Source organism: Erythranthe guttata, chromosome 9, assembly GCF_056151865.1.
Source record: "Erythranthe guttata isolate IM_541 chromosome 9, IM_541, whole genome shotgun sequence".
Lineage (NCBI taxonomy): Eukaryota > Viridiplantae > Streptophyta > Magnoliopsida > Lamiales > Phrymaceae > Erythranthe > Erythranthe guttata.
In genome coordinates, this window is record NC_142541.1 from 1,734,154 (window position 1) to 1,749,791 (window position 15,638).

General features: G+C 38.3%; 3 protein-coding genes across 4 annotated transcripts; 1 reads left to right on the forward strand and 2 right to left on the reverse strand.

Annotated features, from left to right (window-relative positions):
• Positions 1 to 200: 200 nt before the first annotated feature.
• Positions 201 to 2,431, reverse strand: LOC105952165 (uncharacterized). Of its 2 annotated transcripts, XM_012975680.2 has the most exons (5): positions 2,011 to 2,431; positions 1,152 to 1,232; positions 904 to 1,043; positions 521 to 807; positions 201 to 378 (listed from the first exon to the last, which is right to left on the reverse strand). In XM_012975680.2, the coding sequence occupies exons 1-4, from the start codon at positions 2,323 to 2,325 to the stop codon at positions 546 to 548; spliced, it is 798 nt and encodes a 265-aa protein (XP_012831134.1). In that variant the 5' UTR covers positions 2,326 to 2,431; the 3' UTR covers positions 201 to 378; positions 521 to 545. The 2 variants fall into 2 exon arrangements, with proteins under 2 accessions (XP_012831134.1, XP_012831135.1); XM_012975681.2 differs by lacking the exon at positions 201 to 378 and having other exon boundaries at positions 407 to 807; positions 2,011 to 2,430.
• A 943-nt stretch (positions 2,432 to 3,374) lies between these two features.
• On the reverse strand, positions 3,375 to 6,156 carry LOC105952210 (pyruvate decarboxylase 2). The gene is made up of 6 exons (XM_012975740.2): positions 5,600 to 6,156; positions 5,012 to 5,175; positions 4,286 to 4,936; positions 4,078 to 4,195; positions 3,791 to 3,979; positions 3,375 to 3,692 (listed from the first exon to the last, which is right to left on the reverse strand). Exons 1-6 carry the CDS (start codon positions 6,128 to 6,130, stop codon positions 3,522 to 3,524), a joined length of 1,824 nt encoding a protein of 607 aa, XP_012831194.2. The 5' UTR covers positions 6,131 to 6,156; the 3' UTR covers positions 3,375 to 3,521.
• Positions 6,157 to 8,024: 1,868 nt separating this feature from the next.
• Positions 8,025 to 15,303, forward strand: LOC105952207 (uncharacterized). Its single transcript, XM_012975735.2, has 5 exons — positions 8,025 to 8,296; positions 8,398 to 8,772; positions 10,055 to 10,426; positions 10,577 to 14,622; positions 15,072 to 15,303. The coding sequence occupies exons 2-4, from the start codon at positions 8,659 to 8,661 to the stop codon at positions 14,615 to 14,617; spliced, it is 4,527 nt and encodes a 1,508-aa protein (XP_012831189.1). The 5' UTR covers positions 8,025 to 8,296; positions 8,398 to 8,658; the 3' UTR covers positions 14,618 to 14,622; positions 15,072 to 15,303.
• Positions 15,304 to 15,638: the final 335 nt, after the last annotated feature.

Genomic DNA, 15,638 nt, shown 5'->3' on the forward strand with positions numbered 1-15,638 from the left:
ATATATATATATATATATATATATATATATATATATATATATATATATATATATATATATATATATATATATATATATATATATATATATACCTCATCATCTCCCACAGCTCAGCTCAAATTCTTAGAAGATCACCGAAAACCTGCTCCTGCAAACAGTTACATCATTCAACTAGCTATTGCTTATTTAATAGCACAATAAAAACCCAAAATGTATATTAATTAACATGGAATAAGCTCAAATACAATCAAATTTTGTCAAATATTTGGAAATTAATTAGCAATGAAAAAATAAAGAGTTCCATTATACAATTGAGTCATCACAAAACTGCATAATTTTATCGCGGCCAGTCGTACTTTCTTTGTACATAGTCCAAAACTCAAAAAGTATCCGAATTTTTTTCCTCGTGTGAGCGCGTGTGTGTGTGTGTGTGTGTGTGTGTGTGTGTGTGTGAGAGAGAGAGAGAGAGAGAGAGAGAGAGAGAGAGAGAGAGAGAGAGAGAGAGCTTACAGTTAATAACTACAAAATTCACATTTTTTTTATTTCTAAAGTGGAACTTGATCTGCATAATCGATAACATCCCTTGTACTATTCATCGATAAAATGCATAACCAAAGAGGTAAGAAAAAGAAAACACCAAGAAAAACGAGCACACCAAGATCGGCCTCTTCACCCACCGCCGGGCGACGTGGACTGACCAAATAAATCTGGGTCCCACACCACACGCAGTACACAATCGCAACTACCAAAATCAATACTAACGATCTGTTGCGATTCTGCTTCCTCGCACTCTTCAAAAGCTTCACTCTGCAAGAATGCAAAATCTTGAGTTTATGCTGGCAAAATTCATTGATCGAAAAAACAAAAAAAAAAAAAAAAAAAACAAAACAAAAAAAAAGGAACCTGTATATGTAAATAAAGCCTCCGATTAAAGTTGAACACAAAAGTCCGATAACAACGACAGCGTCGGGATTGATTGGGGCTCGAGTTTTCCACCAACCAGTGCTTAATATCCAAGTGTACATCGTAGAATGTCCGTTTTCCTGTAATAAAATAATCACTAAAATAGTCTAATTGATAAAATCGAGATACTTATTAACTTTGTTTAAGAGAAGAAAAAAAAAACGAAGCAATACTGCATAAATAAATACCTCAAATAAATGGTCCAAGAAAAAGTGCGATAAAGATCCCGCGAAGACCAACAAGAAGCACTGTCTCACAGTCAAGGGTACCTGAACCAGAAACACTCTTACATGAATCAACTAAGGCCTCGTTTGGTTACCAACATAAGATTAAATAATCTAATAAAACCCAATTTGGACATCCAACAAAAAAACCCTCTAAAAGGTAAGATAAGTCATGATAACATAATATTTATGGGTCGACCCGGTAAGTTATTGGGGATACCAAACATCAAATAAAGTCGAGTTATTCAGTTAACAATGGCTAATCTACCCAACCAAACGAGGCCTAAGAACATTATCAACTGAGAATTACTACCTAAATGAACGCCACCTGTCCATTACTGTAACGAATTATCGATCACTAACAAGAAGGCAGATAATTGATATTACAAAATAGAATACAAATATATGTTCGTGTTGTTAGCGAAAAGTCCAAGCTCGATTCTTTTATGCCTTGAGTATTAATTGAATCTATTCTTTATTTCTTTTACTATTGAAACAGAGTGATCCGAAAACAATGTCAAGTAGAGTAATGCAACACTTAATTGATCTTTTTTTTCCGCCCGACTAGCGATTTTAATCCGTAAATCGACACTACACCGCTTGCCGATTAATAACTTTAGAATTTACACGAACTAAAGTTTCGATTGGAACTAGTTAAACATAGATGCTTGTGTTATGTGGTACTGCACAATCCAACAAATACTGGGCTCAATCAGATCAATAATATTTATTAAAAAATAAAAATTCAGAAATTGAAACTAAATTCAGCAGAAACCAATTAAGTAAAAAAAAAATCAGATTTTCAAATAATTACAATACTGACCCCAGAAAACGAATCGAGGACGCCTTTGTGGAGGAGAAATCGGGAAACCCAGCTGTAGAGCAGCGATAAAGGGAAGCCCAGAATCAGAGGGTAGTAAAACGGGTCGTGGATCCAGGACTCGACGGAGGATCCGAATACCCGACCCAAACCCAGTGATGACGTCAGCCACTCGGAGAACGACCCGATGTCCGGCCCGAAAAAGGCGTTGATTCCGTATGTGACGCAGTGGTGCGGGCCGAACCGGCCGTTGGATGCGTGCATCAGGGCCTGGCCCGACCCGAGTGCGTAGATCATGTGCGGGCCCGGACCCGGCATGTTTCCGGTGGTGGAGCTTTGCCGGAATTAGTCAACACTCCTGGTGGCGTTTCGGCGGCGTTGACTCTTAATTTGGGATGGAGGTGTTTTACTACTTGTTGACTAATTTTAATTTCTATTAGTATTCAATTTTCTTACCCAAAAAATTAGGTAATTAAGTTTTGGTCCTTTGATTATAGTCTATTTGACTTCGGTCCTCAACACCGAGTTCCAGTACATATCAGCCCATCCAATCTTTTTTTATTACAAAAAGGCCTCCTTACAAATCCATAAACACCCCCTCAAGTTTCATTTAAATCGCAAGTCCACATCACCCAAGCTTCGACTAAGGCTCGAATGAGAGGTTCGTCTTCCATTATTCTCGACAGCGATTGCTTACAAGTTATTGAAGCTCTTACTCGGTGAGAAGCATTATATACCATCGACATTTGATACGGAAGATTGTCTCGTTATTGCTAAGTCATTTAAATTACGATCGGTTCATTTTATTTTGTTAAACGTTCTGATAATGTTTTAGATTTTCGGTAAGTGATGCCTAATAAACATAGCTTGAAAAAAAATAGAAGATCTTCATGGATTGAGTTTTGAGCCAATTTAGGTTGTAATAAACTCTATTTCACCCCATCTAAATATATATATGTAATAATTTGAGAATAAACCACATTTTTTTAATATATGATTTTTTAATTATATATCATATTTGCATCATCTAAACACAATTAAACCTCTATAAATTAATATATTAGGAACTAGCAAAATTCTATTCATTTAGCGAAATATTAAAATTATCGAACTAATAATTTAGTAGATTTTAACCGAATCGGGAATAAAAAAAACTATTATTTAAGTGAGGTTATTAATTTATCAAGTTCTATTGTATCAATTTATAAAATAATTCAATAATCATGTACGAAGCAAAGAACAAATATAGATGCAAATAATTAAATTGACTATCTCAATCACCAAAAATGGAGAAATCTATATTTTTTTTAAGCCAAAAAATTTTATTATTCCATTATGATACGAAGAAACAAACAGCATAAAAGAAATTGAGAAGTCAACCATGCAAGCCTTTAATTAATTTCACCAACATGCCATCCCATCCCATAACATAATCATAATTAATAAAGAAATTAAAACTAATATTAAAAAAATTATGCTATTAATTAAACAAATTAATTAACTTAATCTCCTGATCATTGTGGATTTGGTGGACGACTATTAGCAGAAGAAACCCTAGATCCCCACTCAAGAAGCTCTTTGCTAGTATCATCCTTATGAACAATCACTTCTATAAAGCACAAGCTATCCTTCTTCTCCCCACTTGCTGTTTCAATTGCTGCAATAAGCTCTTCCTCACAATACACCTGCAACATTTCTCAATTTTTTTTATCGAGTTTTTTCGACATATGTTGAATATGGTTTTTTTTTTTTTATGTAATTGATATAATTAAGGAATTTATACCTTACTAGTCCAACAATTGCCTTCACCGTTACAAATGGCGTCGACAACTCCGGTGTAGTTCCAGTTCTTGATCACATTGTAAGGTCCGTCGTGAATTTCGACTTCGATAGTGTATCCACCGTTGTTTATCAAGAAAATTATCGTCTTTTGCCCGCATCGGATCATCGTCGACACATCTTGTGCCGTAACCTTAAAAAAACACAAAAATAAGTTAAATTAGTTAAACATACAAAAACAATTTTGTCAATCATAAATATATATAAAAGTGTTTGTAGAATATAATTTACCTGAAAACTCCCATCCCCGATACAAGCGATAACTCGTTTATCGGGCACCGACTGCGCGTAGCCAAGTGTAGCACCAACTGACCATCCAATTGATCCATACTGCATCTGAAATTCATATCTGCAACAACACCAACTTTTGTTTATCTTGATTTTTTTTATTTTTTCAAAAATTTAAATAAAAATAAAATAATTAAAATTCAAAACTTACCCACAACCCTCAGGCAATTTCAGCTTCTGACAATTGAACCAAGAATCCCCAGTTTCGGCGATAACCGCAGTTTTCTCGTTGAGCATCTTCTGTATATGCTGGAACAGCACATTAACTCTCAAAGGCTCCTTAGGAGCACTTTTCACCGGCACACCCTCAGGCACGTAAATCCTCTTGTAATTCTCGTAAGCGGTTTCGTTTCGTTTCAACTTCTTCGCCAGCTCGCTCAAGAAGTCCTTCATCAGGACGCACCCGAACGCGGGCCCGTTTCCGACCACAACTCGGTCGGGCTGGACTATGACCGCCTTCTCCTTCTTGAGGAGGAGGGAGTACCCGACCGAGCTGTAGTCGTTGAAGATGGGGCCCGCGAACAGGTACGCGTCCGCAGACTCGACTATCTCGCCGCAGAAGGGGGTCCCCACGGCCCCCCAGTAGGTGCCCACGAAGTGGGGGTGGTGCTCGGGAACCTGACCCTTGGCGGAAGGCATCACCCCCACCGCGTACCCCGAGGCGTCCGCCAGCTCGACGAAGGCGGGCCCCGCCTTCGCGGAGCGGAGCTTGGGCCCGCCGATCATGACCGGCTTCACCGCCTTGTTTAGGAAGGCGGCGGCCGCTTCCACCGCCGCCTCCAACCCGAGCTTGTTGCTCAGCCTGCGTTGGCACATTCGTTAAGTATTCTCCAACATTTCGAAAACTATATATAATGAGATACGAAAAAATCGATACCTCGGAGAGAGAGCGAAAGGGATGGGCTCTCTAGAGAAAGTTGGATGGGGGATTCCAGGTAGATTGCAGCTTATGCTTATGTAGACTGGTTTGCTCTCCTTTAGAGCTGTGGAGATTGCTATATCTATTTGTTCATGTGCATCTTCCAAGTTATTCACAATCGCCTGAAATTTGTGAATTTAATTCAAATAATCAACATCAACATCAACATCAACTATATATACACAGATCATCGATAAATTAATAACCTTACTTAAATAATAATTTCTTACTTGATAAAAAAAATACTAAATTATTAGTTCGATAATTTAATATTTCACTAAATTAATAGAATTTTGTTAGTTCTGACTGTCTGTATATGTATATGCATAATAAAGATCCAATTTTTAATTTTTTTATTTATGAAAAAGGATCATAAATTAGGTCAAATCTGGAAATGGGGATTACTGAATCAATCATATATACTAATTTAGTCATGCATAACGTTGGTGCATATATATATATATATATATATATATATATATATATATATATATATATATATATATATATATATATATATATATATATATATATATATATATGTACCTGATAACATGTGACTGTACGGAAACATTCAAGCTCCTGGCTGAAATCGGGCAACCCGATCGTGTGATGGAGGATCCGATTGGTGCCGTAGTCGTTGGTGTTGGGACCACCGACGATGCAGATCACCGGAAGATTCTCGCTGTAAGCTCCGGCGACGGCGTTGAGGAGGCTCAGACCGCCGACGGTGAAGGTGACCACGCACGCGCCGACGCCCCTCGCGCGCGCGTAGCCGTCGGCGGCGTACCCGGCGTTGAGCTCGTTGCAGCAGCCGACGTTGTTGAGCCCCGGCTCGGCGATGAGGTGGTCGAGGAGTGTGAGGTTGAAGTCGCCGGGGACTGTGAATACGTCGGAAACCCCGATCTGAACCAGGCGCCTCGCCACGTGGCGCCCTAGGGTTGCCTCGGGGGCGGCGGAGGAGGGGACGTGGCTGGAGTCGTGGACGGTGGATACGGCGCGGCTACCGGCGGGGCAGCCGAGGTTGCCGTTGCTCGGCTTCGATGATGAATCTATGGCGCTGAGAACAGTTTCCATGGTGATATAGTGAAAAATGTTGTGGTGGTGAAAATGTGTGGAAGAGAAGGGGTATTTATACACAGATTCGTGAAATTAGGAGGCTCCATTTTTTTTTTTTTTTTTTTTTAATTTCTTGTAGAGAAAGGTACATTTTTATTTTATTTATTTACATTTATTAAGTCTTATTTTATTGGAAATATTTGCATTATGTATTTCATAACTTCCATGCAGTTATTACTTATTATAAATGTCACGTGTTTTATTGGATATATAGTTGTGGCTTTGGGCACAATTAATCAGATACCAATCTACCATATATATTCATATTAAAAAAATTAATTTAAAATTTCCTATTTCTCGTGTTAGATAAGATTGATAATCTTCCATTATAAACAAGGTTTATGGTATCTTTGATTTGCAAATTAGACAAGATTGACGATCGTAACTTGTTACGAGATATTGATATTTATCGTGTTACGCAAGACTTGTTTCGTGTTGGACAAGACTCACAGTGTACATGACACGTGTACTAGGCAAGATTAGAGGCGCGTTTGGTGTACGTGTGTATCAAATAATATCGATGGATATAGTTGTAATGCGTAGTTGACAATATTAGTGATAAATATAGTTTTTAGTTTTTACTAAGTAACTAAATAAAATGAACATTCATATCTAAAATTCCCTCACTCTTTATTCGAAGAGGCCAGGTCTTTTATTTTTCAAAATTCGAGTTCTTCGTCTCTTCCCTCACATTTTATCACATTTAAAATTTCTGTTAACAATTGATTGTTATAATGAAATAATGTCTTATTAAAAGACAAAAAAAAAATATAATAATAATATACCTCACTTCATTATTGATTTTTTTTTTCTAAGACATAAATTGAATGCGACCGCAATTTTCATCATTTTCCAAAATACAAGTAAGCATTTCATTCTCAAATTGTTTTCCCATAACATTTTCAAAAAAATAAAATATAAATAAGTCCCAAGACACTTCCAAATATTGCCACAATGTGTTTACTAAAAATTTGTTATGCATTTAGCATTTTAACTTTGGTTTTATAAACTTAAAATACCCTAAATCGTTTTTCTTGCTCATTCAAAATCATTTTAAATTGTAACAATAAACTTCATGGTACAATTTTACAAAACATATTAATTAGTTCATATACAAACAACCTTGGATAAAATTGATCATAATATATATTTTACAATAACTTATGTTGGCCATTTATAAGGCTACAATATATTTCAATGTTATTAATTGATGACTATTGTTTAAAAATTAATTGCGTCACTAAAAATAATTACGAGAATATAATCTCTCATGAACTTTTCATTTTGAAATAAGGGAGAATTATCGAAAAGTATCTCCCGTTATTATTAAATCATCTAAGTTCACTACCGGGACTAGAATTATAAGTGTTCATGGGCTGAATACATAAAAAAAATTATGAGAGAGGTTGATAATGCTAATATACACAATTTTTTTCAAATCTTTATATAAAATAGTAGAAATTTGAGAAATATGGGGTCATGGTCCCTTCTGGCCGTAGGCTGACTCCGCCACAGTTTAAATTGAACGTTTTTTCGAGTCCTTTTTTCTCGTTTTTCTACCCATTAAAATAACACCGCCGCCTTAGAAATTGTAGGCCTTTTTGTTCGCTTTCCAACCTCATTTGAATCACTAAAATTGAAGTTCATATGAGAAAATAATGGCAAAATATTTTCCTTTATTATTTATTTAGCGAATAGATAAAATTTAATTGTATTTTAGCAGCAAAATACTATAATTTATATGTAATGTACTTATTTCCCCAACATTTTATTTAATTTCGTTTTATACCAAAAAGAAAAAAAAAAAGGAAAAAGAGAAATTACGAAAACGGGGCCCACCAATTTATTTACGATGATAGCGACTGCGCACAAAATGTAATTTCCCAAAACAAAGGGACTGATTCATAATTACACCGAAATTCCGTGCGCCGAGTGAGAAAATAAAACACCGTCGTTTCGTCAGGCCCGTCTGCTCATTCCTCAGAATTCCTTTTATTTTTATTTTTTCATTTTTAAATTTTTGTCTGCATATTCATCACATCCCCAAAGGGTCAGCCTTCAATTTCTCATAAGATTCATCAAATCCCGGAGGAATCGTTCCTTTATGTGTGCAGTCGGATTCGTGTAAACGTTTTTCACTCATTCGTTTTAGTGTGTGTTTATTATATATATCGCGTCGATCGGAAGGTTATGATGAATTGGTAAATTTTTATGTGAATTTGCAGATCGCTGAATTGAATCCGCTCGTGAATTCGTAGTTCGAAGCTGTTGGCAATCGGTGAATTCTCGGATGATCCAGGGTTTTTTCGAATTGGTGATTTAGGATTTCTAGGGTTTTTGGAGACGAGGTTGAAATTGTGGTTTTTAGGGGTTTTTGGTATGCGAGGTCCGGAAAGTGTGTAAATTTTGGGGGATTGATTTGAATTGATGGTTGAAGCTAGGGTTGCTACAAAATTTGGAAAAAATGCAACGAAGGAATTGCTATTATGCATGGTTGGGTTCAGAGGGAAGGTGAAGGGAGTTGTCGAAGTCCACGGAGGAGTATCAGTTGGCATATGCACCCAACTGTAATTGCTGCGGACTCAAATTCGTTCTTCAAGGTGGGTCTTTTTCTTTTTTTTTTTCTTTTTCATTTTCATTTTCCCTGCTATCTCACACCCTCCTAATTTTGATTTTACTCGATTGAGCTGATTATTTTGAGTCGATACAGAAAAAATGATGGTTAGTTGATTTGATTGATAATTTTTGGTTGTGATGTTGTTGCTTTGGAATGTTGGGCAGATTACCAGTTGGAGATTTTTATTTCGTTGGTATTCATTTGTCTGAGTGTGTTAATTTGTGCTCGAGTATGTTCCTCGGAAGTTTTTTGATTTCTCGAGATGTATTTTGCCTTTTTTTGGGAAATCGACTGTGATGCATGATTGGGATAAATAGATAACTCTTCAACTGTTGATGGTGTATATACAACCCAATGATGTGTAATGTTTCACCAATTTACCAACACCTTAGCTGATTTAAGGGTTTGATGGAATGTTATCCCTTGTATGCCAGTTTAATTTTTAATTCGATGCAGTTTAACACTAGTTATGTGATTCATATTTATATTTTTCACTTGGGCTTATGTGGGTTTTATTTGTGGGTGTTGGTGAAAGGTTTGTCATTTTTGTCCATGAATTAATGATGTACCTATTCGGCCTCATCGCTTGCATTCCTTTCTAGCAAATCACCAGACAGTAGAAATTCTAATGAATACCACCAGAATTGAGGATTGTACCAACTACTCTCATTTCCCTAACTACGTAGTTAGCATTTATCTTTAAAACAAAGAAAGGGTTGCTGACCGAAAAGAAAAAAACAATAACAACAAAAACTACCATCGTTGCAGTTCCCCATGAATGAAAAGAAAGGGAATCAAGTGACCTTAAAGATGAATTTTGCAATTAGAAGCACACATTTCTTATGCAGGGGCCTCACTTGTTTGTATAAAAGGAACTGGGATAGTCTAATGTTGGGAATATTGTACTTAAGTGCTCGTACGTACTAATTTCTACGCTACCATACATGTATTATACTTGTCTGATACCAGTTCTTGCATATATTTGAGAAATTCATTTGACAATCCAAGAATCTCAGTATTGTAGTTGTTTTTTGAACCGTATGCAATGGATACTTCTGTGCATTGTTCTATACAAAAAATGCACTGTTTGGCTGCCAAGTTAAATACAAAATAATGTATTGAATTATGAAAACCAGAGACAGCTCACAAACCGTTTTCAGTAAAATTAACGTGTCATTTCCTGAGATTTTTTATGACTGATTAGAGGATTTCCTGTCTTTACTTCTCTCATTTCATGGATAATAAAGTTTGTCATCTTTTTGCAGGATGGTCGCAAAATCAGTGTTGGCGATTGTGCTCTTTTCAAACCTCCTCAAGAATCTCCACCTTTCATTGGTCTAATTCGCTGGCTGACACTAAGCAAAGATAATAACTTGCTGTTAGGAGTCAATTGGCTTTATAGACCTGCTGAGCTAAAGCTTGGAAAAGGCTCTCTGTTGGAAAGTGCACCGAACGAAATCTTTTATTCATTTCACAAGGACAAGATTCCTGCAGCCTCTCTACTTCATCCGTGTAAAGTTGCATTTCTCCCTAGAGGTGTAGAACTTCCCACAGGGACATCCTCTTTTGTTTGTCGGCGCATCTATGACATCGAAAACAAGTGTTTATGGTGGCTGACAGACCAAGATTACATTAATGTTAGTTATCCAATTGTCAACATTTTTTTTCATGTATAGTTCTTGATTTTTCCTCAAAATGGGAAGGGTTCGGGGTGAGGTTGGTGAGTATTGCATAATTTATATTCAGACTGTTTTTCAGGATACTCACTTACACAAGTGATTTTACAGGAACGACAAGAAGAAGTAGACCAGCTTTTATACAAAACAAGGACCGAAATGCATGGAACTCCGCAGCCTGGTGGTCGTTCTCCGAAACAACTTAATGGCCTGACGCCAGCCTCGCACTTGAAACCTGGCTCAGATAATGTTCAAAATAGTGGAACCTCTTTTCCTGCTCAAGTTAAGGGAAAGAAGAGGGACAGAGGAGATCATGCTGCTGATTCTGTGAAACGAGAACGTCCCTCAAGGACAGATGATGGTGATTCATGCAAATCTGAAAGTTATTTGAAATCTGAAATTGCAAGAATAACAGAAAAAGGTGGATCTGTAGATATGGAAGGGGTTGAGAAGCTTGTCCAATTAATGCAACCTGATAGAATGGAGAGAAAAATGGATTTGATTAGTCGTTCCATGCTCGTCAGTGTAATTGCTGCCACTGAGAAGGTTGAGTGCCTTAATCGGTTTCTGCAGCTCAGGGGTTTACCCGTGTTGGATGAATGGCTCCAGGACATCCACAAAGGGAAGGTTGGTGGCAGTAACAGTCCAAAGGATGGTGATAGATCTGTGGAGGAATTTCTTTTGGTTTTACTTCGTGCACTGGACAAACTCCCAGTGAATCTTCATGCCCTTCAAACATGTAACATTGGCAGATCTGTGAATCTTCTACGGTCACATAAAAATGTAGAAATTCATAAGAAGGCACGGACTTTAGTTGACACATGGAAGAAACGTGTTGAAGCAGAAATGATTAGTATTGATGCAAAGTCTGGTTCGACCCAAGGTGCATCTGTTTGGTCTTCCAAATCGAACCTTCCAGAGTCTTCCAATGGTGGGTCAGAAGTTGCCGTGAGAAGTTCTACTAATCAGCATTCTGCATCTAAAACTACTTCAATGAAGTCCTCGCATGGGGAGAGTAACCCAAAGTCTGCCCCTTCAACTCCTGGGGTAGTGAAACCGGTATCACCACCTGCATCTGATAAGGAGAGCCATCCTGTGGTTTCTGTTAGTGGCACTCCTGATCTCCCTCTCACTAGGGAGGATAGGAGCAGTAGCTCTAACCAGTCTCTAAGCTACAGCCAGTCAATATCTGGGAAGGAGGAGGGGAAGAGTCCCACTGCATTCTCCGCATCTGCTAGTAAGATGTCAAGCAGTAGTTCTCGTAATCGGAAAGTTAGTAGTTTTCCAGGGGTAACTGGAGGTCAGAAAGAAATCAGTTCAAGCAGAAGCTCTTCAGCACACAGAAGTACGGCTTCAGATAAGGTATCTCAGTCTGCTTTAACGAGTGAAATTGAAGGACCCATCATTGAGACGAGCAATCATAAGCTTATTGTTAAGATACCAAACCGTGTGCAGACTCCTACACGAAATATCAACGGAGTATCTCCTGAAGATCAGTCTGTTATGCGAAGTCAAGCATCATCTCCAGTGCTTGCAGACAAACCCGAGCAGCAGGTCGACAATAATGCGAAGGAGAAAAGTGGTGAGTATCAGTGTAATGGTACTTCTGACGTGAATGTGTATCCTTGTCAAATCAATGACAGAAAAGATATGTCGACTGGATCTGGTGTTGCTGCTGGGTCACCAGCTGCAGTTGTTCCGGATGATGAGAAAAGTATGTCAACTGAAGACTCGGGGAGATCAATCAAAGGCCCCAAAAAGAATCAATTGGAGGGTGGAAAGTTGCGTGGAACGTCTTTCAGTCCCATGAATGCTTTAATTGAGAGCTGTGTAAAACATTCTGAAGCACATTCTTCATTGTCCCTTGAGGATGATGTTGGAATGAACTTACTTGCTAGTGTGGCAACTGGGGAAATGTCCAGGTCTCAATTAGTATCACCAACTGATTCTACAGAAAGAAGCACCGCTGCAGTTGATGAAGTTTGCTTTGACGATGAGGCAAAATCAAAGTCATCCCCTGAAGATCACATTCCAGGAGGTCGAAGCCAGGTTCCCGGTGATGACAAGAAACAAGCTGTTTTAGATACATCACGGTCTGAAGATGGATTAAATTCGCCTAAAAAAGAGCAACCTGCGCTGTCTTCTGACGTAAATTTTGGTCCAGTCTATACAGATATACCTGTTGGAGCAGGCAATAAACCCTCTATTAGCACAGATTTGAAAAGCGCTGCTGAGCCCTTGTCGGAGGTTAATGAGAAGTCAAATCAACAAGCTTACAACGATGAGAAGATAAGAGCTGGTGTAACAAAGAAAGAAGAAATTCAGGAGCAAAAGCCCCCTACAAATAATGGCACTGTTGAAAATGTTTCAAAGTGTAGGAGTATTGGAACTAACGCTGCCGTCACTGAGGACAAAGTTGCATCATCAAACCAATCGTTTGATGATAACTGCAATACTGATGTAAAGGAAGTAATGGGCACGGGAACTAATTCGCCTCACAAATTTGCTGCTGCTGCTGTTATACAGTCTGAATTAGCAGAAAGAGCTAAAAATGAAAATCTGCAACAAACTGCACCCAGGGAGAGGATAATGTCGGAAGCTTGTGATGAAGTCAGAATCGGGGAGAGAGATGCTAAGAGTCACATCAGCGATGTAAAAAGTGAGAACTGTGATAGTGCAGTGGATAGAAATACTGTTGTTGAAGGTCATGGGGTTGCTGGTTCGTGTTCCACTACTGATGGTCGAAAGAGTCATAATAGGGAGGCCAAATTAGAAAAGAATGAGATCACTGCAAACGATGAGTCGGCGAGACCAGAATTTGCTAGAACTGATGCAAATGAATTGGAATCTACTTCCACCATTGCGGAGCCGTCTTCTTCGGCTGCTGCTGCATCATACCCTGATGCAAAAATAAAGTTCGACTTAAATGAAGGCTTAACTGTTGATGATGGGAACTATGGGGAGCCGATCAGTACAACTGAGTCAACAACTTTTCAGATGAATAACAGTTTGCCGTTTTCTGTGAATTCTATCCCGAGCATCCATCCTCCTTCCATTACAGTGGCTGCTGCTGCCAAAGGCCCCTTTGTTCCGCCAGAGGATCTATTGAGAAGTAAAGGGGAGCTTGGATGGAAGGGGTCTGCTGCCACTAGTGCATTTCGTCCAGCTGAACCCCGAAAAGTGGATTCAATGAATTCGACATATGATGCATCTACCAGTAAAAGCGGCCGTGCTCCACTGGATATAGATCTGAACGAACCTGTTGAAAGGGTTCCAGAGGAAATGCCTACTCGAGATTCTGCAGTGGCATTTGGCCTGACGAGTAATTTGGTAAATAATCGTGCTGTGTTACTAAATGAAACTTTAAACTCTATGCCGATTCATGTTTCAGGAGGGTTGAATCTTGATTTGAATAGAGGATTTGAAGCGAATGAGAAGGGGTTGTGCTCCACCAGCAGGAGCAGTAACCGTAACAGACAGGGTTCCATGGTGGACGTGAAACCATTCTTATACGGTTTACCGTGTGGTGATGTTCAGAGGGATTTCGATCTCAATGATGATGCTAGTGCGGAGCACTTAACACTAAGTCATCAAGCCGTCAAGGTTGGTTTGCAACCACAATCTCAGCTGCCTTTTGCTGGCGGCGGTGTTAGAATAAATAATAATAATAATAATAACAACAACAATCCTGGGGGGCTAGCGAATTTCTCGTCTTGGTTTCCACCTAGGAATGCTTACCCAACCATGTCGGTTACTCCTGATGTTTACCGCGGATCAGTGATGTCATCATCCTCTACAGTGCCATTCCCATCAGGTCCTTTCCAATTCCCCGTGTTTCCTTTCGGCCCCACTTTTCCTGTTGGAGCAACCTCGTATGGTGATCCCTCGTCTGCTCAAAGGTTGTTGAATCCTCAGTTGTTAGGACCAGTTGGTGCAGTTTCATCACAGTTTCAGAGGCCGTTTGTAGTTAGACAGGGTTTAGACCTGAACGCAGACCCTGTTTCAGTTGATAGTGAATTCAGAGAGGATATGCTACTGCCTCCTCCTTCAACGAGCCAACATTCTGTTTCGGGTAGTATTTTAAAGAGAAAGGAACCCGAAGGCGGCTGGGATAAAGAAAACTTCAGATACAAGCAGCCTTCATGGCAGTAGCAACTGTAAGTTTCGTTTCCCCCCGTAATACAATGCTCTGAATTTTTTTGTTTTTATGTGATGCAAATTTTCAGTTTTATCTGATAAGAATCTGTATTATGTGCAATAAGAAGCTCGTTTCCTAGTAACAATGCAAGTGAAGTCTGGAAATATGTACTAAAATGTTTATACTGTTTGTTCAGAATCTCGGGGGTTTAGTTTATTACAGGAGTCTATTGTTTCCAACGGATTTCGAGTAGTTACTTTCTTGATTTATTTAGCAAGCTACCACAACATTGATAGATACTTATCGCAGTAAGTTATGCGAGTTGAACTTGGATAATCGTACTCTAGTGAGTCGAACTTGATTTGGAACGAAGCACATGGTTTTATGTTTACGACATTCTTGCGTTATATTGTGCATACACACTTAAACGAGCATCTAATTAGATATATTTTTTTCTTTTCCGTGTAGATTTTGGAGTAAATCCCGAACCAACATCCTGCTGGGGAACGATGCTATTTAATCATTTACTTTTTTTTTTTTTTTTTTTTATCTCGCTATACATATCTATAAATAGATTTCTGCAGAATTTTGATGCCAAGGCATTTTCAGCTATAACAACATACATGGTTTTAGTTGTGATAGCCTTTGTTGTATTTTAAGGTTTCTTTTTTTACTTCCTTTAACTATGGTTTCAACTTCATCTTTGCCTAACATTTTTATTTCCGCAGCTCAAGATTAAAATTTACATAGCAATGATGATGTCATCATTCTGTGTTCTTCGTTACTGTTTCTTTTTTCTTTTCCTTTTTAGCGGATTATTCGAACGACATCGGTTGTTTCGAAGCCAGGTGGCGGGTTGAACAGGATGAAATAACGAAGAGAGAAGGGCAAAAGATAATAACAAAATTATTCCGATTCAGTTTGTAAATAATGGGATTTTTCAAAATTATAATGGACTTATTTGTATGCATTATGTAATTAAGGGTGAAAAATGAATTTCAAAAAAAAAATGGATGGTCAACTTGAGGTATGAGT

Coding starts and splice junctions, on each gene's coding strand:
- LOC105952207 (XM_012975735.2), top strand. CDS start 8,659: ATGCATGGTTGGGTTCAGAGGGAAGGTGAAGGGAGTTGTCGAAGTCCA. Junction 8,773..10,054: donor ACTCAAATTCGTTCTTCAAG/GTGGGTCTTTTT, acceptor ATCTTTTTGCAG/GATGGTCGCAAAATCAGTGT. Junction 10,427..10,576: donor CAGACCAAGATTACATTAAT/GTTAGTTATCCA, acceptor GTGATTTTACAG/GAACGACAAGAAGAAGTAGA.
- LOC105952165 (XM_012975680.2), bottom strand. CDS start 2,325: ATGCCGGGTCCGGGCCCGCACATGATCTACGCACTCGGGTCGGGCCAG. Junction 1,233..2,010: donor TCCTCGATTCGTTTTCTGGG/GTCAGTATTGTA, acceptor TTTCTGGTTCAG/GTACCCTTGACTGTGAGACA. Junction 808..903: donor GGCTTTATTTACATATACAG/GTTCCTTTTTTT, acceptor GCATTCTTGCAG/AGTGAAGCTTTTGAAGAGTG.
- LOC105952210 (XM_012975740.2), bottom strand. CDS start 6,130: ATGGAAACTGTTCTCAGCGCCATAGATTCATCATCGAAGCCGAGCAAC. Junction 3,980..4,077: donor TCGGGGATGGGAGTTTTCAG/GTAAATTATATT, acceptor TGTTTTTTTAAG/GTTACGGCACAAGATGTGTC. Junction 3,693..3,790: donor GCAATTGTTGGACTAGTAAG/GTATAAATTCCT, acceptor GAAATGTTGCAG/GTGTATTGTGAGGAAGAGCT.